Source organism: Mauremys mutica, chromosome 3 (assembly GCF_020497125.1).
Source record: "Mauremys mutica isolate MM-2020 ecotype Southern chromosome 3, ASM2049712v1, whole genome shotgun sequence".
Lineage (NCBI taxonomy): Eukaryota > Metazoa > Chordata > Testudines > Geoemydidae > Mauremys > Mauremys mutica.
In genome coordinates, this window is record NC_059074.1 from 129720067 (window position 1) to 129747383 (window position 27317).

The following is a 27317-nucleotide window of genomic DNA, read 5'->3' on the forward strand; positions in this document are numbered from 1 at the left end:
CAGAAGAGAGGGAAGACAAGTGAAAGAAGATACCCAGTCTACAGAGAAAGCAGTTACATGTAATTTAAGATGACTAAGCCAAGAATTTGGACCACGATTTCCGAGTAGTTCTCTTCTCTTTGGGCTGGGTCTCCTGGTCACTCTTTTCTGTCTGGCTTTTTCCCCCTGACCTGCTCTACACAATCTCCTTCAGAGTCACAAAATTATAGTCCCTGAGAGAGGAAATGGGGAGCAAAAATAAGTGGGCACCAGTATTTCTCCAAGCATTGCTGGTGTTTGTTACTTTCCTTTCTCTCTCCTTCGCTTGTGGAGCTGATTGATTCTATGTCACCCTGCGTCTTGTGGAGTCACTTACACCATAGGAAAGCAGGTGTGAAAAGCTATCAGCTACTAGTGTTTTACACCCACTTCCCTTCACTGTGCACTAGTGTAAATGGCTACATAAGGTGCCAAGTAACAGTGAATTGGGCCCTGCCTTACTCTGTACTCAGCAGGAAACAGTTCAAGCTGTGCTTCTCCTGGTCTAGCTGACCCTGATAGTGGGATTCTGTGGTGTGAATCTTGAACTGGTAAATCTAGTCAGCAGCTGCCATTAAATCCCCTCACAGGCTTTGTGGTTTTACATCAGATTCTCGTATTTAAAATGCTTTTCTCTTCTCTGTTTTTGTGGGGAAAAAACCCACCCAAACAAAGAGAAACTGCCAACTACACAAGAGAAACAGTAAAAATGATTATAAACCAAGTGCTGTCTAGTGCGCATAGTGAACAAAATGAGACAGTTTAGGTTCTTAGGATCTCATCACTCTAGGTCTGAGTGCCTTGTAAAAATTAAAAAGTTTATCCTCAACACTGTGAGGTAGGGAAGTATGATTAGTATCCTCACTTTATAGGCACAGAGACATAGGCCCCGATCCAGCAAAGCATTCAAGTAGGTGCTTAATTTTAGGGTCCGAGTAGTCCCATTCATGTGCTTAAAGTTAAGCATGTGCTTTACTGGATCAGGGCCTAAGTGACTTTCCCAAGGTCAGAATGGAGGTCTGTGGCATTGCCAACAATTTAACCTGGATCTCCTGAGTAGTACATCAGAATCTCAGCCATGAGTTTATCCTTCCTCTCAAAAAACCAGGATTTTTTTTCTCTATTCTCTTTCAGCTACGGTAACGTTAGAGGTTATTTGCAACAATAGCAGGATAAAAAGAAAGTTCAGGCAGATGTGTGAAATTTTTTTCTAAGTTGATGGTGTCCTTTTAAGCGAATGAAATAGAAATACATGAGAGTGTAAATGATGCTACTATTACTGCTAACGATGCCTGGAAATGTGATATTAAGGGAGATTAATCCGTTACTCAAGAGAAAAGAGAAAAAAATACTGAAGAAGAAATTGAACTTAGGCTCCCATGCATGTATTTTGGAGTTTCCTGCTAATCAGCATGAATCGATCAAAACTGCAAAGACAATTAAAGTAAACATGTCAAAGATAAAGACAGGCCAAACTAATAATCACAAAGGAAAACAGATCCATTTTGTCAAGGAGGGGAAGTTCTTGCTCAATCCACCTCTGTTTCTGGGAACAATCACGCTGAAAGCTTCTTACTGAAGCAAAACATAGAATTGCAAAAGTGACTCACTCAGTATTGCCAACCCCTTGTGTTAAAAAATCATGTGTAGCACCAAAAAATGTCATGAGATGTAAAAACCAGGATAAATCACATTCTGTTTTTGCCCACTGTCTGGTTTGAACCTTTAAGCAAGCCTTGTCTCCCCAATTTGTGTACTAGGTTCAGTTGAAAAGTCAACCATAAGTGTGCAAACACAAATGCAGACATCCGCTGGTTCCACTTCCAGGGTGTGTCTACACTGCAGTCAGGGGATGTGATTTCCAGCGTGTGGAGACCATCTTACACATGATAGTGCATTAGCTCAAATCACAGCTAAAAATAACGTAGCTGCAGTAGCTTGGACTAGCAGAGTACAATCCTGTCCAAGGGGAGGTCTACGCTAGAAGCACTACATCAGCGGAGCTGAACCGCTGCAGCTGTACTGCTGTAGCACGTCTGGTGAAGACCCTCAGTGCTGACCGGAGAGCGCTCTCCCGTCAGCATTACTACTCCACCTCTGCAAGAGGCGGTGTGGACAGTGCTTAGGTCGCTGTAACTTGCGTCGCTCAGGGAGGTGTCTTTTTAACACCCCTGAGCGACGTAAGTTAGATAGATGTAAGCGGTAATGTAGACTTGCCCCAAGATCCTAGGCATGTACTCAGGTGGCTAGCCTGAGCCACTGTGGCTACCCTGCTCTTTTTAGCACGCTGGTTCAATCAAAGCTAACACATGTAAATCTACAGAAGCTGGAAATTACACTTCCCAGCTGCAGTGTAGACATACCCACAGTCACCAAACTCCTGAGATGAAGGAGCCATCACTGTCTCTCTCCTTATGCATTTGTGTGTGTAAAACTCATCTGCTCAAATGTTCATGGAAACTGAATATGGAAGGGGCACAGGCTTGACCAGCACAAATTTAAGCGAAATACTCATCGACATCTGTTTGGGCTATTGTCCAATAATTGCATTTTTATAGGCATCACCTAAGGTTTTTTTTTTTAAAAGGTGTAAAGTAACACCTTTCAGTAGAAGGTCTGGGTACAAATGGAGGAGTTGATATTTCAAGATCTACAGCTGTAAGGAAAATCTGTAGAGCAGGGGTCAGCAACCTATGGCACGCCAGCAGCGGGCTGAGCAGGTCCGGCGGCCGAGACCCCGGCAGGCAGCAGCGTGCCATTAAAAATCCTGCCCAGCTCAGCCTGCTCTTCTCCGCCCCACCACCACCACTCTCTCCTGCAGGGGCAGGGGACAGAAGCTTGGTCCTGACGGCTGCTGCTACAGGGCAGCCTCCACCGGCAGCCAAGCTCCCTCCTCCCCAGCCTCTTCCCCCAGTGTGCTGGGTTCCTGCCCCTCCTCCTCACCTCCCTGGGGAGGGAACAGCTGATGGCCCTGGAGAGGGGGAGGAGAAGGAACTGCAGAGGCAGCATGCTTGCTGCTCTGGAGAAGAGGCGGGGATGGGGCCTTAGGGAAGGAGGGTGGAATCAGGGCATATCCCCTCCAGCCCCCTGCCGTGAGCCGCTCAGGGCTGGGAGAATCCCCACGACTCCAGCCCATGCCCCCTGCCCTGATTCCTGAACCCCCGCACACACACCAAGCCCTCTGCCCTGAGCCCTGCACCCCACCATGACCCCAGCCCTGACTCCTGCACCCTTCTCACACCCCCCCACACCCCATGCCCTGACTCTTGCACCCCCCACATCCCCACCCTGAGCACCAAACAGAAGCTCCTCCTCCCCATTCCCACCTGCACCCCTCACACCAAATAGGAGCTGCCCAGGTAAGCGCTCCACACCCAAACCTCCTGCCCCAACCCTGAGCCCCCTCCCTCATTCTAGCTCCTGGCCAGACCCTACACCCCAGGCTGCTCCTTCTCCCCTAGCCCTCCCCCAGTTCAGTGTACTCCCACCCTCAGCTCTGTGCAGAGAGAAAGGAAGAGAATGGGCTAAAACCAGGGAGAAGGTAGGTACCCACTCTATGTGGCAGAAAGTTAGAGAGCTGTTGCTTAACCAGGACATTTCTTTGTGAACATCCCACTAAGGAACTGAAAGAAAGGAGGGGAAGGCACAAAGACACAAATCTCAGCTATCCTATAAAAAGAGTGTTAGCGGGTTAGTTCCACGAGGCATAAAAGCAGGACAGTCTCCGTGGAGCTTTGTATTCTTTCATATTGATTTACCATGACTTCCCGGCCAGGCTATTCCTGCACACCTTGACTTGAGCTGGGAAAGTTTAACAAGGGTAGGGAAGCTTGGGTCTCTGGCTACTTTCAATTCTATGATCAAAAGATATTTAAAACCAATTCAAAAAAATGAAAGGCAGCTCAGAGGGGAAAAAGCAAGGATCCATCACTGTGAAACAAGGGGACAGGGACACCACATCTCCATTATCCTTGCTGGAACAGCAACAACAACATTCTGCTGTTACTTCCAGGGGACAAGCATTTGGGACCTTGGACTTCCCTGATAGATGGGAACTGACTTGACGAAGGAAGTGTCACAATGAGAGGGTGGAAGGGGAGTTCTCAGAATTATAGGACAAATGATGATGAAGATCTACAATAGTTCATATATGTTGGTAACAAGGAAGGGAAATTTTTTACACTGTGGGAGTAATAACTCACCTGCTTACGTAACCCTAAGCTGTTTGTTCTAAATGGGAAAAATTCTAAAGTGAGTTTGTTGCTCTAAGACCGAGTGAAGATGTAGCAGAGAAAATAATCTTGCAGATGAGAGAATGATTCTTTTAAGTAAAAACAACAGTGAGTCCGAAGAAGTGAGGTTTTTTTACCCACAAAAGCTTATGCCCAAATAAATCTGTTAGTCTTTAAGGTGCCACTGGACTCCTTGTTGTTTTTGTGGATACAGACTAGCACGGCTACCTCCTGATACTATTCTTTTTAAGTGGCACTAAAAACCAAAATTCTGTAAGAGCTCTCAGTCCATTCCTCATCGGTAAAGACTGGAGAAAACTGAATTGAGATCTGCAGTTTATCAACATCAGTTGTCACTCCTCTCTGTCATAGGATGTTTTATTGGACTAAACTACTTAAACGCATACATTTTCTCCCTCATCCACTTCCACAAGTAGCTCCTACTATGTTTTTTTTAAAGCCATCAAAATTACATTAAATATTTTATGACTAATGTCATCTTTAGTATTGTATGCTGAGTGCAGCTTGTTTACTTGTGGTACAGTCAGCTGTATTACTCCATTGTGGGAAAAACAGCGAGGGGTGAAACCTTTTATCTTGTCATGCAGTATAATGTAGACTTTGAAACAGAAAATAATGGGGATATTTCCTAATTTTTTTCTCTTTTTCAATTATGGAGCTCAGCCACAGGCAGTTTATGATGACTTCTGCTTTATGTGTGTCGTGTGTGTATATCTTTCTGCTGGTTGTTTGATACAAACCCCCAATCTTCAGAAAACAGGTATATTTAAGTAGGAATACACACACACACACACACACACACACACAAAATCTCTAGTGTGTTAACATTACAGCCTTAGGATACTCATTGTGGACATAAGGGGGAGTTGGTACCTGGCATTGTTTTTGAGCTGCTGTAAACATAAAGATCAGAGATGAGATCTAGGGCCCAGATCCTCAAAGGTTTTTAGTTGCCTAAACTTCCATTGAGTTAGGTGCCTAAATACTCTTGAAGACTAGAGCCTAAGTCCATATTCCCTGTGGTTTGCACAAGAGAGCCTTTCTCCCACTGGTCACTGGATGTTAGCTACTCAGCACAAATTGGACTGACCCTCCATTTATCTGAGTAAACATTTGATTCAAAGCAGGAACCATGGAAGCAGCAGTTTCAAGATTAATTGACTCTTACTAGTGTAAGCCTAAGTCTCCTGTACTCCCCATCACTGAAATAACACTTAGGAGAATGATGCTTACTAGAGAATGGAGGTTTCCAAGAAGGTGTGGCAGCCTTTGCAAAATGCAGTGTTGGGGAAGGGAGAAAGGGGATAGAGAGGATAAGAAAGCAAGGAAAATGAAAATCTAGGGAAGACAAGTCTGGGATTGGATAAGAACCAGGCAGTAGAAGAAGAGAAAAGTGAGGAAGGTGAATGACTGAAAGAGGAAGAAAGAGAGGCAAATTCTATTATCATTCATTTGGGAAAAGGATAAACTGAAACCCCAGTGAAAATGGGACTTGCCTCCACTCATGCAGGAAGGCAGTGGCAGAGTAAAAAACCAAGTGGCTCAAACTCCCAGTCCCCTGCTCTGCATATTTGCATTAATTGGTGTTCAGGCAGTTCCAAAGAAAACATCAGCTGATTTCATGCACCACCTCAGAGAAAGACATTGCTTGCTTTCTAGGTGGTGATCAGAATTTGCAGGGTGTAATGTCTCCTAATCATAAGACTTCCAGGATATTTACTTCACGCTGAGTAAATATGCTTTTCTAAAGTATAGCCTGAGATTGTAAACAAGACTTAACAAAGAAGGAATCTTAAGGGAAAATTTTAAGGACACCCAGACTGTAAATACAATTAAAAAACAAATGCTACCACACCATTTTCATGATTAAGGTGAACATTTTACTTTCACAAAAGTTCAGGACATTCAAATCAGTATTTTTGCTGTGAATATCAGATTCAGAACCTTGAATCTGAAATTTCCATATTTTTGTGTAATTAAAAATTTCATCATGACATTCCATTAATGTTGGCCTTAACCCTTATATAATTTTGAGAGATGGAGTCCAAGTCACCAAATTTTGATCCAAATTTCTCCAAAGTTTAACTCAACTCAGTAGAGAGACAGGGACCAGTTATAAAGTTCAGGTGTGAATCGAGGTTCAGATCTGGAGATTCAGTTTGGGTGCATCCCTAATAATTTTCATCTTTACATCTGTGTGAGTGTGTCCTCTCCTGAGCAATGACAAAGGGAAAACTGGAGAAAAACACAATGGGTACTTACTGGCTGCATCTTTCTCTTATAACTGGTAAGTGCTGACCTTCTGTCACATGCGTTTCCATCTGCAGATGCCCTAAACCTGTGGCTATAGAGAAGGAAGTTACGATTAATTATTAACAGACTCACTAAGGATCAGGGTTCCCTTTTGTGCTAGGCACTGTCCAAACACATGGAATTTCCACTCTGAATATTTTACAATAAAAGACTTACTAATCTAAATGTGTCTAGCTGCTGAGACAACACTTACCCTCACAGGCCAAAGGAAATGAAGCTTTGGGTTCCAGCGTGTTTATAGGGGCAAAAAAGATGTGTGCCATGCTCTTGGCTCTACTGCCTTAAGCCTCTGCCTTCTCTCCTTCCTACTGGGAGATGGTCACTGAATTAAGCACTTTAAGGAGTTCCCTCAAATCTCTCATTTTAATGCACTTATTTCACGAAGCGCTTGGAAATCTCTAGTACAGTGGTCCTCAACCAGGGGTACACGTACTCCTGGGGGTACTCAGAGGTCTTCCAGGGGGTACTCAGCTCACCTAGAGATTTCCCTAGTTTTACAACAGGTTACATAAAAAGCACTAGCCAAGTCAGTACAAACTAACATTTCACAGACAAGGATTTGTTTATACTGCTCTATATACTATACACAGTACTGTATTTATGTTCCAATTGATTTATTTTATAAACATATGGTAAAAATGAAGAAGGAAGCAATTTTTCAGTAACAGTGTGCTGTGACATTTTTGTCTGATTTTGTAAGCAGGTAGTTTTTAAGTGAGGGGTAATTTGGGGGTACACAAGACAAATCAGACTCCTGAAAGGGGTTCAGTAGTCTGGAAAGGTTGAGAGCCACTGCTCTGGTACATATATTTTATTTCTGTAACTACTAGGACACTCATCATGAGGGATGTGTATTGCTTCCTTCGTTTACAAGCTGCTGGACATTACTGTTTCTGCTATTGCGAATCTAAAAGGAGCGTAGGGAGCTTCAAACAATGAGGGTTTGAGGCATTAATTGGTCACCGTGTTGGCAGTCTAAGCAAAGAAGGAAAACATTGAATGGACATGGAATTTGAATCTCAATTGAAATGATCTCTCTAGGTACGTCTACACTACGGGATTATTCCGATTTTACAGAAACCAGTTTTTTAAAACAGATTGTATAAAGTCGAGTGCACGTGGCCACACTAAGCACATTAATTCGGCGGTGTGCGTCCATGTACCGAGGCTAGCATCGATTTCCTGAGCGTTGCACTGTGGGTAGCTATCCCATAGCTATCCCATAGTTCCCACAGTCTCCCCCGCCCATTGGAATGCTGGGTTGAGATCCCAGTGCCTGATGGGGCAAAAAACATTGTCACGGGTGCTTCTGGGTACAGCCTCACCCCTCCCTCCGTGAAAGCAGCAGCAGCCAACCGTTTCGCACCTTTTTTTCCTGGGTGAATTGTGCAGATGCCATTCCACGGCAAGCATGGACCCTGCTGAGCTCAAGACAGCAATCATGGACATTTTAAACACCTCGCGCATTATCGTGCAGTCTATGCTGAACCGAGACCTGCAAAGCCAGGCAAGGAGGCAGCGGCTATGGCAGCGGCGACGAGAGTGATGAGGACATGGACACAGAATTCTGTCAAACCGTGGGCCCCTGCGCTTTGGAGATCCTGCTGGTAATGGGGCAGGTTCTAGCCATTGAATGCCGATTTTGGGCCCAGGAAACAAGCACAGACTGGTGGGACTGCATAGTGTTGCAGGTGTGGGACGATCCCCAGTGGCTGCGAAACTTTCGCATGCGCAAGGGCACTTTCATGGAACTTTGTGACTTGCTTTCCCCTGCCCAGAAGCGCCAGAATACCAAGATGAGAGCAGCCCTCACAGTTGAGAAGCGAGTGGCAATAGCCCTGTGGAAGCTTGCAACGCCAGACAGCTACCGGTCAGTCGGGAATCAATTTGGAGTGGGCAAATCTACTGTGGGGGCTGCTGAGATGCAAGTAGCCAAAGCAATCACTAAGCGGCTGCTACGAAAGGTTGTGACTCTGGGAAATGTGCAGGCCATAGTGGATGGCTTTGCTGCAATGGGATTCCCTAACTGTGGGGGGGCGATAGATGGAACCCATATCCCTATCTTGGCACCGGAGCACCAGGGCACCCACTACATAAACCGCAAGGGGTACTTTTCCATGGTGCTGCAAGCACTGGTGGATCACAAGGGACGTTTCACCAACATCCACGTGGGATGGCCGGGAATGGTTCATGACGCTCGCGTCTTCAGGAACAGTACTCTGTTTAAACGGCTGCAGCAAGGGAATTACTTCCTACACCAGAAAATAACAGTTGGGGATGTTGAAATGCCTGTCGTTATCCTGGGGGACCCAGCCTACCCCTTGATGCCATGGCTCATGAAGCCATACACAGGCAGCCTGGATAGTAGTCAGGAGCTGTTCAACTATAGGCTGAGCAAGTGCAGAATGGTGGTAGAATGTGCATTTGGCCATTTAAAGGCACGCTGGCGCACATTACTGACTCGCTCAGACCTCAGCCAAACCAATGTCCCCATTGTTATTGCTGCTTGCTGTGTGCTCCACAATCTCTGTGAGAGTAAGGGGGAGACCTTTATGGCGGGTTGGGAGGCTGAGGCAAATCACCTGGCCGCTGATTACGCATAGCCAGACACCAGGGCGATTAGAAGAGCACACCAGGAAGCAGTGCGCATTGGAGAAGGTTTGAAAACCAGTTTAATCACTGGCCAGGGAACAGTGTGACTGTTGTGTTTGTTTCTCCTTGATGACCCCCCTCCCTTGATTGACTCAGTCCCTGTAAGCCACCCCCCCCTTCGATCACAGCTTGCTTTCTACAGAAATAAAGTCACTCTCGTTTAAAAATCATGTATTCTTTATTACTTAATTATAAAAAGAGGGAGAGAACTGACAAGGTAGCCCAGGTGGGGTTTGGGAGGAGAATAGTAGGGAAGGAAAAGGCCACTAAAAAAATTTCATAATAATGAGAGCCTTTTGGTTGGGCTGTCCTCTGGGATGGAGTGGGTGGGTGCACGGAGCCTACCCCTATGGAGCCTCCTCACCTGTCTGGCGGGTGAGGAGGCAAAGGAACATGGTGATGGGGGAGAGTGGTTATACAGGGACTGCAGCGGCACTCTGTGATCCTGCTGCCGTTCCTGAAGCTCCACCATACGCCGGAGCATGTCAGTTTGATCACGCAGCAGCCCCAGAGTTGCATCCTGCCACCGCTGATCTTCCTGCCACCACCTCTCATCTCGAGTGTCCCTCCTGTCCTCACGTTCGTCCCTCCTGTCCTCACGTTCGTCCCTCCTGTCCTCACGTTCGTCCCTCCTGTCCTCACGTTCGTCCCTCCTGTCCTCACGGTCACTGGCATCTTTCCTGTACTTTGCTACCACATCCTTCCACTCATTCAGATGAGCTCTTTCATTGCGGGTCACTTCCATGATTTCCGAAAACATTTCTTCTCGCGTCTTTTTTTTTTTCCGCCACCTTATCTGAGATAGCCTTCGGGACGGAGTAGGGAAGCTTGAAAAATTTGCACCTGCGTGAGGGAGGGAAAAAAGGGAGAGAATTATTTAAAAAGATACATTTTAGAGAACAATGGTCATACTCTTTCACGGTGAACAACACTATTCACCTTACATAGCACATGTGTCTTCACTACAAGGTCGCATTTTGCATCTTAATATTGAGTGCCTGCGGCTTTGGTGTTACCGTTGAGTGCTGCTTCTTTCCTGTTAACGTGCAGCAGCAGAAACCACCCCGTGGCTGGCATCATGGAAGATCACTGCTAAACACCCCCCTTCCCCCCCCAACCGTGTGGCTGGTAGCAGGAAAGATCCCTGCTAGCCAAACACGGAAAAGCTCAACGCCAATCGCGCCCCCCTCCCTTCCCCCCGCTTGGCTACCTGCAGGGAAGGATTTCTTTTAAGCCACAGCCCAGTAGGAATGGCCATCTCTGTCCCCTTACTTAAATTCCTGAATTTCAACCAGGTTACCATGAACGATATCACTCTCCTGAGTATAACCCGGCGAGATAAAGAACAGATGTTGCTTGAAAGCCAACAATCACCGGGATCATACGCAGCTAGGCTTTGTCATGCAATGATACCAGATTACTTGCTACATGCATGGCGTGGTCAAGTGTCCTACCATGGAGGACGGAATAAAGCAGCGCTGCCCAGAAACCTTCTGCAAAGGCTTTTGGAGTACCTCCAGGAGAGCTCCAGGGACATCTCCATGAAGGATTTCTGCTCCATCCCCAGACATGTTAACAGACTTTTCCAGTAACTGTACTGGCCGCGAATGCATCCCAAGTCCTCAGGGCAAATTAATCATTAAAAAACGCTTGCTTTTAAACCATGTCTTATATTTACAAGGTACACTCACCAGAGGTCCCTTCCATGGCTTCATTGTCTGGGATAGTTGCTTGGAAGGGTAATTCCGTCAGGGTGAGAAAAAGCTCCTGGCTGTTGGGGAGAACGGAGTGCTGTGTGCTCTCTACAAGCTCGTCCTCCTCTTCCTCCGCCTCATCTTCCCCGTCCGCAGAATCCTCAGCCATGGCTGTGATTGCCACCCCCACCTCGGAATCCACGGTCAGGGGTGGGGTAGTGGTGGCGGACCCCCCTAGAATTGCATGCAGCTCAGCATAGAAGCGGCATATTTTTGGCCCTGCCCCGGACTTTCCGTTCGCTTCTTTGGTTTTCTGGTAGGCTTGTCTTAGCTCCTTAACTTTTTTCACACGGCACTGTACTGAGTCCCTGGTGTGGCCTCTCTGCATCATGGCCTTCGAAATTTTTTCAAATGTTTTTTCATTTTGTCTTTTGGAACGGAGTTCTGTTATCATGGAATCCTCTCCCCATACAGCGATCAGATCCAGTACCTCCCATGCAGTCCATGCTGGAGCTCTTTTTCGATTCTCAGGAGACTGCATTGTTACCTGTGCTGATGAGCTCTGCGTGGTCATCTGTGCTGGTGAGCTCTCCACACTGGCCAAACAGGAAATGAAATTCAAAAGTTTGCGGGGCTTTTCCTGTCTACCTGGCCAGTGCATCCAAGTTCAGATGGCTTTCCAGAGCGGTCACAATGGTGCACTGTGGGATAGCTCCCGGAGGCCAATACCGTCGAATTGCGGCCACACTAACCCTAATCCGACATGGCAATACCGATTTGAGCGCTACTCCCCTCGTCGGGGAGGAGTACAGATATCGGTTTTAAGAGCCCTTTATATCGATATAAAGGGCTTCATTGTGTGGACGGGTGCAGCGTAAAATTGGTTTAACGCTGCTAAATTCAGTATAAACGCGTAGTGTAGACCAGGCCTCTGAGTCAGAGTTGGGACATATCAGCAGGGCAGTGTGGGGAAACTTGCCCTGGTGCTGCCTATCCTGTGCTTCTTGGCACTCCAGAATTGTCAATCCTGAGCCCTTCACCAGCACTGTACGCAAACAAACATTCAAGGGGATGTTCATTGCTGTTGGATAAACTGCATGTTTTGTGAGTGACATGATTTCCTTTTCCAATCTCAGCAATGTAGAATAATTGAAATTGGGTGGGAGGGAGTGGACTGTGGGTCTAAAATGACAAGCCATCCCTCATAAGAGAGGTCATTGAGAGTACTGTAAGATTTCCACTCCTGATGAGCTTGTCGCCATGGCCCAGCCCCCACTCTGATGGCCCTATGACAGCTTTGCAGTGCAGCTGCAGACTCTTGACAGAAGCGCCATGACAGGTGCTGATCAGTTATGCCTCCTGCACACAGTCACTGGAAAGAGGTTGCAGAGGTGGTGTTCTGTTGCTGAGGGAATCGGATGCTATTTCTAGACACCGCTCTGTCTTCACCATATTGTTTGACAATGATTTGTGTTTCCCACTCTCTGTGCAATTGCAACTCCCAAAAAGCCTCCCCCCAGAAATGTGACTGCGGTAAACGTGCACACTTGGCCATGGATTTACCATGTGCATGCCAAAAGTGTAGGCTGCAGCTCACTGGGTGCAGCAGTGCCTCTGCACTGATAATTGCACCTCTTGTAGATTTAAAAAAAATCATTGAAGAAAGACTGTTTCTTCTTATTGAGGAATGATTAATTTAGCATTTAGCAGACTTAGTGGAAAGATTAAGCAGTCAGCTGTGCAAGACTCACTGTGCATTCCATGTGGTAAAAGGATTAAGAATGTTTATATGCAAGGTATATAGGAGGGATTGGCAAACCTGTTTGACCACTCCAGGATTGTGAGTTCAGAAGTTCAAACAACCCACATGGCTGGGTTTGTCTTCTGTGAAAGAGAGAATGGGGAAAAGCAACAGAGAGAGGTAGAAAATCCAATGGGAAGAATAGGGCAAAAATACAGCGGTGAGCGTACCCACTGAAAAATGCATCTCGAGACTAGGGAGGGGAAAAGGAGCAGGGACAGGGAGAATACACACACGTACACACGTTCACACAGAGTACATAGAGCAGGCTTTGCAGGTGCAACAGGGTGGGGTTACCTGGGCAGAGAGCTTCTCCTTAACCCTTTCATCTTCAGTGTGGGGTTGGTATATCCGATTGCACAGATGATTACTTTTCTTTCCCTAACAGAGAGCACACACACAAGCTTCTCTATAGCTAGACAAATATTTTTGACTTGATTCCCCTGTAGGAAAAATCAGGGAGTTAGAACTACAGAAAACCTCATGACCTTAAACTAGTTTGAGAGGCTCACAGCAGAGACGGTTCAGTTGTCAGCTGAGGGTGCCAGAGGTTTGAGCATTGGGTGAACGTATTTTATACTTATGAGCTCTCAAGGCTCTCTCTTCTCTTATAATGTCTCCCCTGCCCCCTTTCCCCTCCCCCCACTGTAGGCAACCTTCGAGTTCCAAGAGAAGCCTCATCCTCTGATTGCTGTGCCAGGTTTGGAATTTCCTCAGTTTTACTACACAAAGTAGCAAAATCCAGTGTTTGGGGGATGTTTGGGGCTGAGCTTTAGATTCAGGCCCTCATCTAGTTCGAACACATGATGGCGCTTGTGCTGCTCCAAACCCCTGTCTCACTATTGTGAAAGTCACATTCCACCCCACATCAGAGCATGTAAAATTGAGAGGGAGCACTGACAGGTACTATGGAGATCTGAGGCTTGGTCTACACTGCAGAGTTAGGCTGACGTAAGGCAGCTTATGTCGACCTAATTATGTCACTGTCTACACTACAATGCTGCTTCTGCCAAAGTAAGTGGCCCACTACACTGCCATAATAACTCCACCTCCATGCGAGGCGTAGCACTTATGTCAGTGTAGTTAGGGTGACACAGTGTCTGTGTAAATACTGCATTACTTACATTGGCTGGTGGCTGTCAGTTGGGTGCCAGGCTCACAGCAGTGTTGTCCCCCCCCAGGCCACAGCTGTCAGCCAGGCACTGGGGGGACAACCTGAGGGGTGAGCTGAGCTCAATTTCACAGCACAGGAACTTACCAGCGTGAAATTGACATTCTTGTGTGTTTCAAAGCTGCTATTGTCTCTACTGGGGGCTTACAGCTGGAGCTGTGAAGAATGTCAATTTCTCAGCTGATAGGCTCCCTACTGTGAAACTGACCCCCATGCTGGGCTCACAGCTCAGGCTATCACCTCAGGCCTGGGAGCCCCGCGCAGCTGTCAGTACCCCCACACTCTGGCTGTCCGTGCCCCACAATGCCCCACTTCAGACTCTGCAAGAGCTCCTGATGAGGCCGTGCACCATGGCAGAAGGAAGGTAGTGTGGACACCAATAGCCAACTTGATTACTACAGTGGCTGTAGGTCAACCTAACTGAAGTCAAATTAATTTTGGAGTGTAGACAAGCCCTAAGTCTGGCTAACTAGTATTGTTGCTTAAAAAGATAGAAACCCCAGCTCTAGTTAAAACACTGCTGAGCTGTCTGGATTTTCAATTGATTTTACTTTTTTACTCCAGGTGATTTGCACTGAATTTTTTAAAAATCAATTTGTGAACAAAGCCCCATGCAAGTCCCTCGTGAGATTAACTCTCAGCAACAGGTCCTGTGGCATGTGTGTTTTGCATGTAAATGTAGGCGTTAACCTCAAAGCTTTCAGCATCTCATTACATGGGTCACTCCCTCATTGACTTTTATTTATGAGTGACAAATTAAATGTCCTGGTCCTTAGCATGGAAAACATAGTGTGCCATTTCCCTTCTTCACACATAAATCTCTCCTTTGTGAGCAGGGTCCTAATAATGAGCTGGGAATGGCTGATTGGGTGGATTCTTTTTTAATAGTTAGAGTATTAGTAAGTGACAGGTTTGTAATGATTCTGGTGAATGATGAGCAATAGAATTGAATATATTGCTGCTTGGTTCATATTTTACCCAGGAATAACAAGCCTGAAGGTACTTCATGTCAGTAAGTGCTCACAGATTAGATCCTTCCCATAAGGGGATATTTCCAATCCAAAGAAGTATATGCTGGGGATTTAGCTGTGAGTCCCTTTAATCGTAATGGGAGTGATGCTGCTATAAATACCTCTGTGCTGCTTTGAAGATTTACGCCACATAAACCTACAGACATCAGGCTGTAGATGCAGCTGTGGAACAGCTTTGTTTATGGTCTATTGAAAGCAGTAGTAGAGCTACTGTATGAAGTTAACCTTTTGAAAGCTGCCCCTAACCTGTTAAGTACATTCAGACAGATTACGGTATGACCGCCGGACTGTCAGATGCAGTAGATGTGTCCTGATATTGGAGTGCATTGTGGGGTTAATAAAAAAAAAAAATTCAGCAATACAAAAAGGTGAAATAGAACATCAGCAGTGGAACAGTTAAAAAATAAAGCTGAAGCTTAGTTTATTTTCCTAGTCCTGCATCCAAGTGATAAATAAATGCAGAAAGTACAGTATAAGATGTAAGCTGACACATATAGTATTGGTTTTAATGTCAGCCGTGCTGCCTTAAACTTTGCTTGTATAATGTTACCCATAAATCCTTGTGCACAGGTGGTGGGAGGATAGATCCTGTTTGGGTGCTGATAATACTGATTGGCAGATCTCCCACTAGAAATAAGCTATACATATAATTAAAGACATCAGCATTATCAGCTGTGGGCTTTTTGTTCCTTCCAACTCACTGGTTACAGCATGAAGGTTTAGTTTGTTTTTAAAATGGTAAACACAAGGAAAATATTTAATTAAATGTTTAGGTTCTGGCTTAAATCCACAAAAGAAAATAAAGTTATATGAAAGGCTGCCATACAGCGCCTTTATCCCCATCCCTCATGCTAAGACCATTTGGTGGCATATAGCGTAACACACAACCTATGGCAACCTTTTGACTGAGAGCCAAAGCTATTACCCTCAGCAGCCCAGTCTTGTTCCCATTGACTTCATCCATGGTCTGCTGCTGCGCCCAATGGATATTTGTTGGCCCATCTGAATGGAGCTGGTGTTCTAAGTTAGGTCTTACTGTGAGGCCAAGCAAGGAATGGGCAGCGTGGAGTCTCAATGGTGAGTTGGGGAAGCTGCTTTTACCATTATCTGTGGGGTTAAATAGGGCTCTCACACATTCAGTAGAGGAAAAAAATGAGCTTTGTGAACTACATAGTAGGGATCTGATTCTCCTCTTACCTAGGCCGGGATTACAGTTTAGACTTCAGTAGAATCATAGAATATCAGGGTTGGAAGGGACCTCAGGAGGTCATCTAGTCCAACCCCCTGCTCAAAGCAGGACCAGTCCCCAGACAGATTTTTGCCCTAGATCCCTAAATGGCCCCCTCAAGGATTGAACGCACAACCCTGGCTTTAGCAGGCCAATGCTCAAATCACTGAGCTATCCCTCCCCTATTTTATACTGGCATAAGTGAGAGGAGAATTGAGTCCTAATATTTGGCAAAGAACCAGAATTCATTGTGGTAAATAATTTAATCTAACACACCCTAGATTGTTTCACTTTGCTGTGGAGGTAAGAGGTTAAAATGTAGCTATCTTTAGAAATGAACCAATGTTGTCCATACCTTGGTGCAATATTACCTTTCAGGGGGAGCTAGAGAATCTAAACATGCACTTTTGCATTCAACTTTAGCCCACAACAACCAGCTCTAAATTCTTTTTATGGGTAGTACTTAGGATGCCATGTGTGGATCACTTTATTGCTAGCGCTACAAAGGAAACGATCAGGTTTAATGCTGGGGTGAGGGATGGGGGCGGGGAGGCAATCCACTGGAATATGCTCTGAACAGTTCTTTATGATGCCATTACAGATGCGGAATGGAAGCATTGTGTCAGAGAGCCATTTACTTTTGGAGTTTTAGCAGATGCAGTCAAGTCAGATTTCACGAAGTAGTTTGGAACAAACTTAAAACCAAAAATATATTGTGGCAGGGTGCTCTCCCTTTAAGAGCAGGGCGGGATGGGAACTGCAAGGATATAAAATAAGAATTTCCAGAAGGAAGTTAATCTAGCATAGATTCTGGTAGAGGAAAGATCTGCCAGTTCAGTAGAACTACATGGATTTATGCCAGCTGAGGGTCTGGCTCCATGTTTATAAAATATCCAGCACGATATTCTAAAAACCAAATAGCTTTGTACACACTGCTGCTCAGTCTTGAGAGAATGGGAGAAACCTCTGAAATACAGTAGAGTAAAATGCAGCAGAAGAAATAAACACTCTTTAGTGTTTATAATCTATAGTAACGCAAATCAAATTTCCCATTACCTGATAATGTAAGAGTTACAAATGGATGAATGGACTCATGTGAACTCCTCCCAAAGTACAGGGAACAGGGTAGGTTGGAAAACTGAATTTCTGTTCCACCGGAAATTCTGACATTTCAAAGTTTTTGTTTCTGTGCTACAGGAGCACAAGAAACTTATTATGTAAGAGCCCAAACAGGGATTTGTTCTTGTCTTTACAAATCACATGGTCTTCTGTCAAACACCAGCATAATTTTTCATCCATTATTTAAGCTTCAAAGGTGGAGAGGGTTTGGGGGATCCCATCAGTGCCTAGCAATATACTGCGACAGGGTGCTAGTTGTAACAACTTGGTCACTGAAGTTGCTGGAGCCCAGAGAAGGATTCAGGCTTACTGGGAATCAATCAACCTGTTACTGGTGGGGATGGATTACTGACAGACACTTGGTGGCAGTTTTTGAGGTAATTGGCTTTTTAATGAGAGGGTGAAGGAAAGAAAGTCTGTTAAAGTCTTCTTCTGCTATACACCCATGTTATGGCCTGTCCTGGTTTGAAACAGGGTTGAAGGTGCATGTGGTGAAAATGAAACAGATTGTGTGTTTGCAAGCAGTGTAGGCAGCGCTGCTCCTCAGGTAGCTGAAGAAGTGCCCTGTGACACGTACCTTATAAAATCTTTTGCTCTCGGTCTATAAACTCTGTTGGTGAGTTATTAATGGTGGGAAGATAATTATAACTGGGGGACTGATGTCAAATATTAATTTTGCAGGTATGAAATCCATTAGGCTAGTCTAAGCACGTGCTCTCAGATTGCTTTCCCAGCCTTCTTACTAAGCAAATAGAGAAAGTAATTTATTAAAAAAAAAAAAAAAAGGGGGGGGGGGGAATTCAAATGAATCATCTGCTGAAAGTCATTTGCCTGTCTGTGCTGGAAGTGCTGGGGGACTGATCGTTGAGGCCCCAGTCCTGTACTGAGCCCCGGTGAAGCACCTGCACATGCTGAGTGGGGCTCCACGTAGATGCAGGGAACCAATCTGCTATTCTCATTTGTAAGATCAGGGCCTAAATTGTTTTTTTTGTATTTGTTTTCCTAAGCCTCCTAGGATGTTTTACCATTTTTACAACTTTTCTTGCTGGTAGGCAGCTGCAGTAAGCATTATTAAAGCCAGAGCTCACTCTTTAGTGCACATAGTACAAGGGCTAGGGTCTCATATCTACTCCTGAATCAGGTCTCCAGTGTTGCTTTCTCTGCCTTTGCTTTCTCACCATCTTCATGACTGATTTCCCCCCCCCGGTGATTAAGGAGCCATTGCCCTGTTGATTGGCTTTGAGAAAGACATTACTTCCACATGCAAAGTATAAAATTAAACCATCTGGTCCTGCAAGTTGTTGCTGTTTCAGCCATTTGCAGCTGATTTCACGTGGTACCTTATCTGAAAAAGGTGTGTGTGATGAGGGTAAGAGAGAATTGTATTTTGATGCAGAAAATTTGAATTTTCCATATATTGCGACATGGGCTTTTAAAAAAGTGGAATGCACCAAATTAAGACATACTGTCTGCAATATCTGTTTGAGCTTTCTGTATATTTGTGTCTGGCAATTGATGGGATACATACTAGATTTCCAAAGGATGTCTATTAAGGCCAGATCCTTCAGCTGGGCTTTACACAAGTGCAAAAGTTTGTGCTACTGAATCTGATTATAGGATGGGGGTCTATGTGTGAAGTTGTGGACTCAGGGATGCGTGCGCGTGCGCACACACACACACACACACACGCCTCAAAAATAAATAAATAAACAAACACCTTGGTGCAATGGCACTGCCATTGCATTTGAAAATAATTTTAAGATTGAGTTTGCAAATGGACATGTATATGTCCATAACTGTTTCCCTAATATTCACTCTGAATAGCTAGCCCAGGACTCTTTTCAGTGTAATAAAGTCCCATTTATTCAAAGATAACAGAAGATTTCTAATTTTTCAGCTAAATAAGATTTTTGGATAAATAGGGACTCTTCAGTGCAAAAGATACACATCAGGAATTGCAGCCCAATTTTAGATAACTTTTGGATTAGTGTGGTTCAAGTAAATGATGTTCTGCTGTAACTTGTAATAACTTCAGGGTGCAAATCCAATAATCAAGGGTTATTGCACAGTTTGCTCCCTCTGGAAAATACCTGTGTGCTTAAATAGGTGGCAACAATTTACTAAAGAAGCTTGCTCACTTATCTTAGGCTGGTCATTTCAGCATGTAACAGGTTTTGTGTTTGTTAAAGTGCAATTGTGCTTTAAAAAAAAAAAAAACACCTTCTAAAAGCATGCTTGTAGGCAGGGCTTTGGAGCAGCTCCGGAGCAGCAGAGCTGCAGGTTTTTGCCTGGAGCGGGAGCGGAGCTGGAGCACAGCTCCAAAGCCCTGCTTGTAGGGTTCCACATTGTCATTGGTAAAATATGACAAATGATTTTTTTAAAGACAATAGGGTTGGAGAGATGGCCTTGCAAATGACATTTAGTCAACAACTATGTTGACGTGCAAGCCAGAAATGAATTCAGTTCATTCTTCTGTAGCTGCATAGGTTCTGCATGGCTGACAGTAGTAGAATCTTGTTTTTTGTCACTAAAGAAAGCAAATAGGACTCTGTATGAGCACAGAGAGCAGATCTGTTGAGTAAAATGGTGTTGCTTTTACATAATCACTTTTCAAGGCAGAACCGCACTTTAAGTGACAGCTATTGAAAATGTAATTACACACAAAATTGACTGTCTTGTGCTGCTGACTGCATAACCAGCCTCCTGAAAATGGAGCCCAATATATACATACTGTCAACATCCCTGTGTCTCAGAAACAGAATATTTCACCTTCATAAAGCCCTCTACCGTATGAACATATCTTTTGCCCCTGTTCTCAGCCTGCTTCTCCTAAGGGCAGGGATTACAAAATTGCCTCCCTCATCACCCCTTGTAGGGTGCCTAGGTCCTAGTGCTGAATGCAATAACTAGTAATCCAGGGGGGAAATTCCACACCTAAAAATTCTGCATGCAATATTTTAAAATAATTCTGCATATTTTATTTGTCAAAATAACACAATATAATCATGCCAGCTTCAATTATTTTGGTAATTTATTTCAAAATACCTAGTAGCAAGTATGCCTGTAACAATACAGACAGCAAAAATAAAATAAAATACAAGAAATGTTTTTTTGACATTTCTTACTAGGCATATTAATACCGAACGTTGAGTAATAATAAATTTACACTACTATAAGAACTGTATTTTCCACACTCCTCAGAAGCAGAGCAAAGGCTTGAGGGAATGGAGGAGCTGAGGGAGAGGGACGGAGCCTGGAAGTGAATCTGAAAGGTTGTTGGGTATGGGAGGGAGAAAAATGGAAGAGGGTTGTTGGGGCTTTTTTGCAGGGGGGGGGGGATTGTTTGGGAGTTGGAGAGCCTCCCCCCGCAGACCCAGGCTGACCCCTAGCCTCTCCCATTAAGGCCACATCTACACTACCTGCCATATTGGTGGGTAGTAATCAATCTATCAGGGATTGAAGTATCGCATCTCATCTAGATGCAATAAATCGATCCCCGAATTGACGCCCGTACTCCACCTTGGCAGGAGGAGTAAGCGGAGTCGACGGGGGAGCCATGGCGGTCGACTTTCTGCCATGAGGACGGCCAGGTAAGTCGAACTAAGATACTTCGCATAGCTGAAGTTGCATATCTTAGATCGATTTCCCCCCGCCCAGTGTAGACCAGCCCTAAGTCAGGCACATCTGCACATGTGCCGTCCTTCGTATTTATGGGGTCCTACGCAGTATTATTAAACTGGTTCCCCTATGCCCCATGCTCACAGCCCGTGGGGGAGAGGGATGAGACAGTAAAGGATACCGAGCTGCCCGGTCCGCCTCACAGTGGCGGAGACTCTCAGTTCCCCGCAGAGACTCCTGTACCCTCTCCCTCACGCAGAATATGCGGCGCCGGCACATTCGCCTCTGTGAATATGGCCCCTGTCTAAGGATGCTTTGTTGTAAGGGCAAGTCAGCTGTCCTGCTGAATACAACATTAAATATTATGGAATACATGATGCAGCTCTTCTCTGGTTTACATTTTCTTAATCGGTATTTCTAAGTTGATTTTGTATTTTAAATGTACTCTTAAGCTTTCATAAAGTAATCATTCCAGATTACTACATATTTAACTCACTGAAACAAAGACATTTTAAATTAATCAGTCACAGAGGTTTAGTGTGTTCATAACAATATTCATTGCTTTTAGAAAAAGGGAACACTAATTTACCCTGTGTGATCTCCATAACAATATATGTTTATGAAATTTCACCAACTTTAAAATCTTTGGAAATATATTTTTTAGGCATAACAGAGGATTTTATATCTTACTAAGGTACTGATTTCACGGGAGGGTTCTCTTAAAACTAGTTCATCAAATAGTCAGAAGTAAAGAAAGGGAAACTGGTTTGTCCAACTATCTGGAAGGAAAGGGGTGTTGTCCCTTTAAGGGCTCTTCAACGGGGGGGGGGAGGGGGGGTGAAGGGAGAAAGGGTGGACAGAAAGGACAGGAAGACTTTGGAAGCAAGTTTTTTGTACTATAGTAATTAACATGTATTTTAGATCAGGGTGGTCTTTTGAAGGATTTATTTTAAAAGCTATATGTCTGAAGATCCAAGCATTTAAGGCTAAAAATGAATACTCAGATTGTGCATCTAAAAATGTATGCAAGGATTTTTTTTTTAGAGATGTGATTTTATAATCTTCAGCAACACAGTAATGAAATATTTTTAAAGCAAATTTTAAGCTAAGGTCCTGTAGACTAACCTGTTCTGAGTAAATATTACGGTAATGCACAACTTTTTTTTTCTTCGGTAAATTCAGAAACTGACAGTATATACCTGGGGGTTGGCAAATGCCTGTTAAATAGCTTCATTACTATGGCTTTTCAACAGTTTCAGTGTTGTGCTAATAGGTCTGGCAGGCTGGAAGACTTTTTTTCACTTTTAAGTTACTAGATCCCCTCTGGAGGAAGACTCACCGAGCTGCAGGAAGGGTCAGAACAGGGATAAGAAGAGGCAGAGGGTGGACACTAAGACCCAGGGGATCTCCAAATTTTTGGGTGCCTGTGCAGCCGGGTATGCTGCGTATGCCTAAGGATGGCTCTGCATGTCCCCATGTGTCCTTGAAACCCCCTCCCTCCCCCACTCTCTCTTGTCCTCATGTGGCCCTTCACTCCCACTCCCATTCAGTCCCTGGCTCAATGCTGTCACCCCACTAGCTCCTGTATCTCTACCCCAGTCTCTCCCACTATCCCTTCTGAACCCTAGTCTGTGTGACACCTCAGCAACACCGTGTGCCCCACTCTGTCTGTCCCTCCATATCTCTTGCCTCCTCACCTGGCCCTGCTGGCAGGGCACAGTGAGGAAAGCAGGCTCTGCCCTCCCTCTCTGAGGCTGGCTGCTCGGGCCCCTGAGCCTGCTGCCCTCTCTTCTGGTGCCTTCTAGTGGCCAAAAGGTATAAATGCAACTTACCTTTACCTCCCCATCAGAATCACTTATGCTGCAGGGCATATTACCCATATTTTTCTGTGTATAAGACGCCCCCATGTATAAGATGACCCCCCACTTTTCTAACCCAAAATTCAGAAATCAATATTTTAAACATAAAACAGAACACATTTTTATTTACTAATTACCGTAGGCAACATTTACATACCAGCTGTGAGCGCGGGAAGCCTGGGAGGGCTGAGAAGCAAGCAGGCTTCCCGCTCAGGCCCAGGAAGAGGATGCCAAGGTAGGGATAGAGGGAACGAGGAGGGCCGTGCGCCCCGGCTGGTCTCCTGCCACGGCCCTCCCCGGCCGCCCGGCTCCGTCTGCGCAACTCCTGCTCCGGCCCCGTGTCCCCGGCAGGATCTGCCCCCAAAGTCTAAAGGGCTGGTTTCTTTGTCATCTTAGGAGAAAGAGTGAGTGACAGAGTCTTTGGGATGTTTTTGGGCCTCACTTTTAGGGTCCTGTCGCCCTTTGAAATGCATTTTCCTGAGAGTTATCTCAAGATAAAATTCCTGCTAGTTGTGAAGATGGAGACGGGAATCTTGTGGTGAAAGAGATTCCATGTTGTTGTTTGCTAAAATGCAGATTGATCTGTGCCTGCCCTGTTGGCTACCAAAGAATGGCCATTTGACCAGTGATTGCCAATCAGCTTTGATGACACCTGGGTAGAAGCATTAGCTTGTCCTGTGTCTTTGAGAAACAGGCTTACCCCTGCACCCAGACTTGTCTGGTAAACACATTTCAGTCATAATTTCAATTTATGTTCATAACTTTACATATGTTTCACCATGATATTATTGACCAACAAGTTGTTAGATTTCAAATGATACCGCAAGGCATATTTTGTCCAAAGATTATTACAATGGTATGTACGGTGCAAATACAGGGGTGCATTCAGTCACCCTATGGCACTGTGCTCTGTGACTTGTACTATGTGATTCTTTGTAGTCCAATTTGCCTTATAGAAATTGTTTCACTCCGGTTTGGGCAGGCAGCTATACAGAACTTTGATATACAGAACTCCTCTGTAACAGGCTTTATTATGATAGAGAACAGCAGCGACAGTTATAGTCTGGGTTACGTAAATGTATCCATTATAACTCCTTGTTCTCAGTTACATCTGAAAAACGTGCACTATTTATGGTGAACGTTTCCACTTGGTCTCTGCACAGTGTGCTGTTTTTTTCCTGTTTTGGTAAAGAGTATAACAGTTCAGCTGCTTATAGGTCTGCACTATTTTGTATACAATATAATCGCCTACTAGAATATAAAATTCTACCTATATTATTAGCTTTTCTCATAAAATAAGTTCACTTTTTCCCCCTGGCATTTCTTGACTCTTGATAGCTTAATTTTGCAACCTTAACATTCTTTGTGTCATTTTTGATGGAGTTAGAATATCCTAAAGGTTCTTCTTGTTTACGAGGCAATAACTAAATAGCTTGACCTTAAGAGAGACTGCAGCTGAAACAAGGTATGTAAAGTAAACACAATTGGATGCCAAGTTAGCCCTTTATCTCTTAGTTGTTGCCAAGTTAAGAGAAAGCCCTCAAAGAGAAATCCAGGGAGTACAAACCATGCAGTCCAAAACCAAAAGAGGTTTTAATTCATCTTTATGATCCAAAGCCACAGGATTTCACACTTCTCTTCTTCGAGCCTTTGACATTCAAGCTGAATCAGGACCCAAGTAGTCACGTACTGCAAGGAAAACACTTTCCTGTTATTAACCAGAATTTCAAATGCTAATGTCTGCTCAAAAGTCATTAGATGGACAGGAGACTGTACACATGCTTACAGGGCCGGCTATAGGATGTGCAGGGCCCGATTCAAATAGTTTTGATGGGGCCCCGGCAGGGATGACTCACCCGGCAGTGCTCTGGGTCTTCCGTGGCACTGAAGGACCTGCCGCCGAAATGCTGCTGAAGACCCGAAGCGAGTGAAGGACCCGCTGCTGAAGTGCCGCCAAAGACCCGGAGCGCCGCCGGGTGAGTAAAAATTAAAAAGCCGCCTAAGTTAGGCGCTCTTCTTTAGGGCGCAGGGGCCTCTTAGGCGTGGGGCCCGATTCAGGGGAATCGGCCTAAAGCCAGCCCTGCATGCTTAGGGTGTAGGAGACATGGTACTGAGTTAAGAACCTAAGGCTCGTAACAGTAATCAGCATGCTTTCAGTGTACCTTGTATTTTTTTCCTGTTAGAATAAAGTAAAGGCTTGAAAACTTTCCATTTTCTCTGAGTTCAGTCAAAAAACAAAGTAACTAGAGGGGGGAAGTGCAAGGTTTATCCTTTGTTGTGTGGGTGATGTGCTGGATAAAGAACATATCTCAACAAGAATCATATATAATGCAAGATAGAAAAACTTGTCCATATGGTGTTTTAGTTTGTTCTACAAAGGCCTGATCTTACTCTGATTGAAATCAATGACAAAATTCCATAGATTTCAGAGGGTACCAAATCAGATTCACAGATACCATGGCCTAGATAGTGTGGTGATTTATGTAATGTTGTGCCAGTGTGTATGTAGTAATCAGCAAGGTTTTGGTAATAGCATCCAAGAGGTAACACTGAAAAAGACAGAGGGCTGATAGTAGACAGCAAATTTGACAGGAGCTTGAAATGCAGTATAGGAGCAAAAAAAGCCATTCAGGTTTTGACGGCAGGGGAATTATGTCACTTTTCATAGAGGCAAGAACCTCTCTCAATATGGCTGTCATGCGCCTGATCATAGAATATTGCATTTGCCGTACCATCTTCTTTAGAAGATAGACAAACTGGAGAGAATTCAGAGGAGCAATGACAACAATTGGGGGCTGGAAGGACCGATATATGGGGAAAGATTAAGAATGCTAAATATGTATAGATTGGCTTAGAGACTAAGGCCATATGTACACTACATCTGTGCCAGCATAACCCTGTAGTGTAGACACAGCTTTCAGTGATGGATGGTAGCTAGGTCAGTGGACGCGTTCTTCCATCGATCTAGCTGCATTTACACTGGGGGTTAGATCAACATTGCTCAAGGGTGTGGATTTTTCACATCCCCGAGCACTGTAGCTATGTTGACCTAGACTAGACCTAGGAGAGAATTGACAGTCTCTAAATAGCTGAAGGGCATAAATACTGAAGAGGGAGAGGAATTATTTAGAGTGATATATGGGGTGTAACCAGAAATAATTATATGAAACTAAGGTTGAATATTAGGAAAACATTTCTGACACAGATTGTTTATTCAGTGGGATAGCCTAACAAGGGAAGTGGCCCAAATCCCATCACTTGGGATTTTGTGTAAAGACTACACAATATACTGCAGGAAACTCTCCTGCACTGGCTGAAGCAAGGGATTGGATGATCTAATAGTTGTTAGTTATCAATCTAACTAACCACTATGATGAATAGTTAATCCAGAAATGAGCTTGTTTTTTCCCCACTTTTGTTCTAGGTCCAACCCATAAAATGCCCCCAACTGCCAGTGCCATGGACTTTTTTCAGCTCTTTGTCCCTGACAATGTACTAAAGAACATGGTGGTACAAACCAACATGTATGCCAAGAAGTACCAGGAGAGATTTGGCAAAGATGATGCCTGGATGGATGTCACGCTAACAGAAATGAAAGCCTTCCTAGGCTACATGATCTCAACAAGCATTCACCACTGTGAGTCCGTCCTCAGCATTTGGAGCAGTGGCTTCTACAGCAACAAGAGCATTGCGCTGATCATGACACAGCCGCGGTTTGAGAAAATCCTGAAGTACTTCCACATTGTGGCCTTCCGTTCCAGCCAGATGACACACGGCCTCTACAAAATTCAGCCTTTTCTGGACTCTCTGCAGCATGGCTTTGACTCTACTTTTAGGCCTTCCCAAACCCAGGTAAGAGTTAACTTATTGGCAGTTGAAATCTTAGCTTGCTACATACTCTAGGTTATTTACCAATGACCATTAGTACCGAAACTGCAGAGGAGTTGCTTGTAGAGAGAGTTAGACATTAAAGAATGAAGACACAATGCAGTGTGACTATGACTGGGTATAAGTGGCACCTTCTAGCTCTGAGCATCTGCTCTTGAGCAAGAATCTGAGAGGCTTGCAACTCTCAAAACAATAGAAGTTGCAGGTGCCCAGCCACTTCGGTTTGGCTCTGTCTCGTAAGCCGTGTTTCTTTGCCTGACTGATCAAAACATGTTTTCACTGCTGTTGGCCCTGCAGCGATGGATCTTATTGCCTGCATGCTGACAAAAATGTCAGTCAAGTTCTAATTGTGGACTCTTTTTAATTATTGGTGCTGCTGTAGGAGGCCGGTAGAACCCAGCTGGATTTTTAGATTCCAGGTTCAGGTTGCAGTTAGGGGGGGAACTTCAGGCTTGTAAGCTGAGCAAGTTTCATATAAGACATTGAGAAACCAAACATGGAAACCTGTGCTATTATTGTTACCGTTACTTATCTGATTATTGACACACAAGCTGATAAGTAACCAAATAAACCAAGATCAAGGAAATGTAACTTAAAATTCTCACAACCTATATCATTTACTCTTCCATCCACGGCACAAAATGTTAAATATGGCAAACAGCTCTGTGGACA

At 44.6% G+C, this 27317-nt stretch overlaps 1 protein-coding gene across 5 annotated transcripts in view; it reads left to right on the forward strand.

Moving 5' to 3' along the window:
• The window catches only part of PGBD5 (piggyBac transposable element derived 5), an 87148-nt gene that overhangs the window by 18490 nt on the left and 41341 nt on the right, over positions 1 to 27317 (forward strand). For all 5 annotated transcript variants that reach the window (XM_045011348.1, XM_045011344.1, XM_045011345.1 and 2 more), the window contains exon 2: positions 26182 to 26609. In XM_045011348.1, the coding sequence (XP_044867283.1) occupies positions 26182 to 26609 (428 nt within the window). The remainder of the gene's footprint in view (positions 1 to 26181; positions 26610 to 27317) is intronic.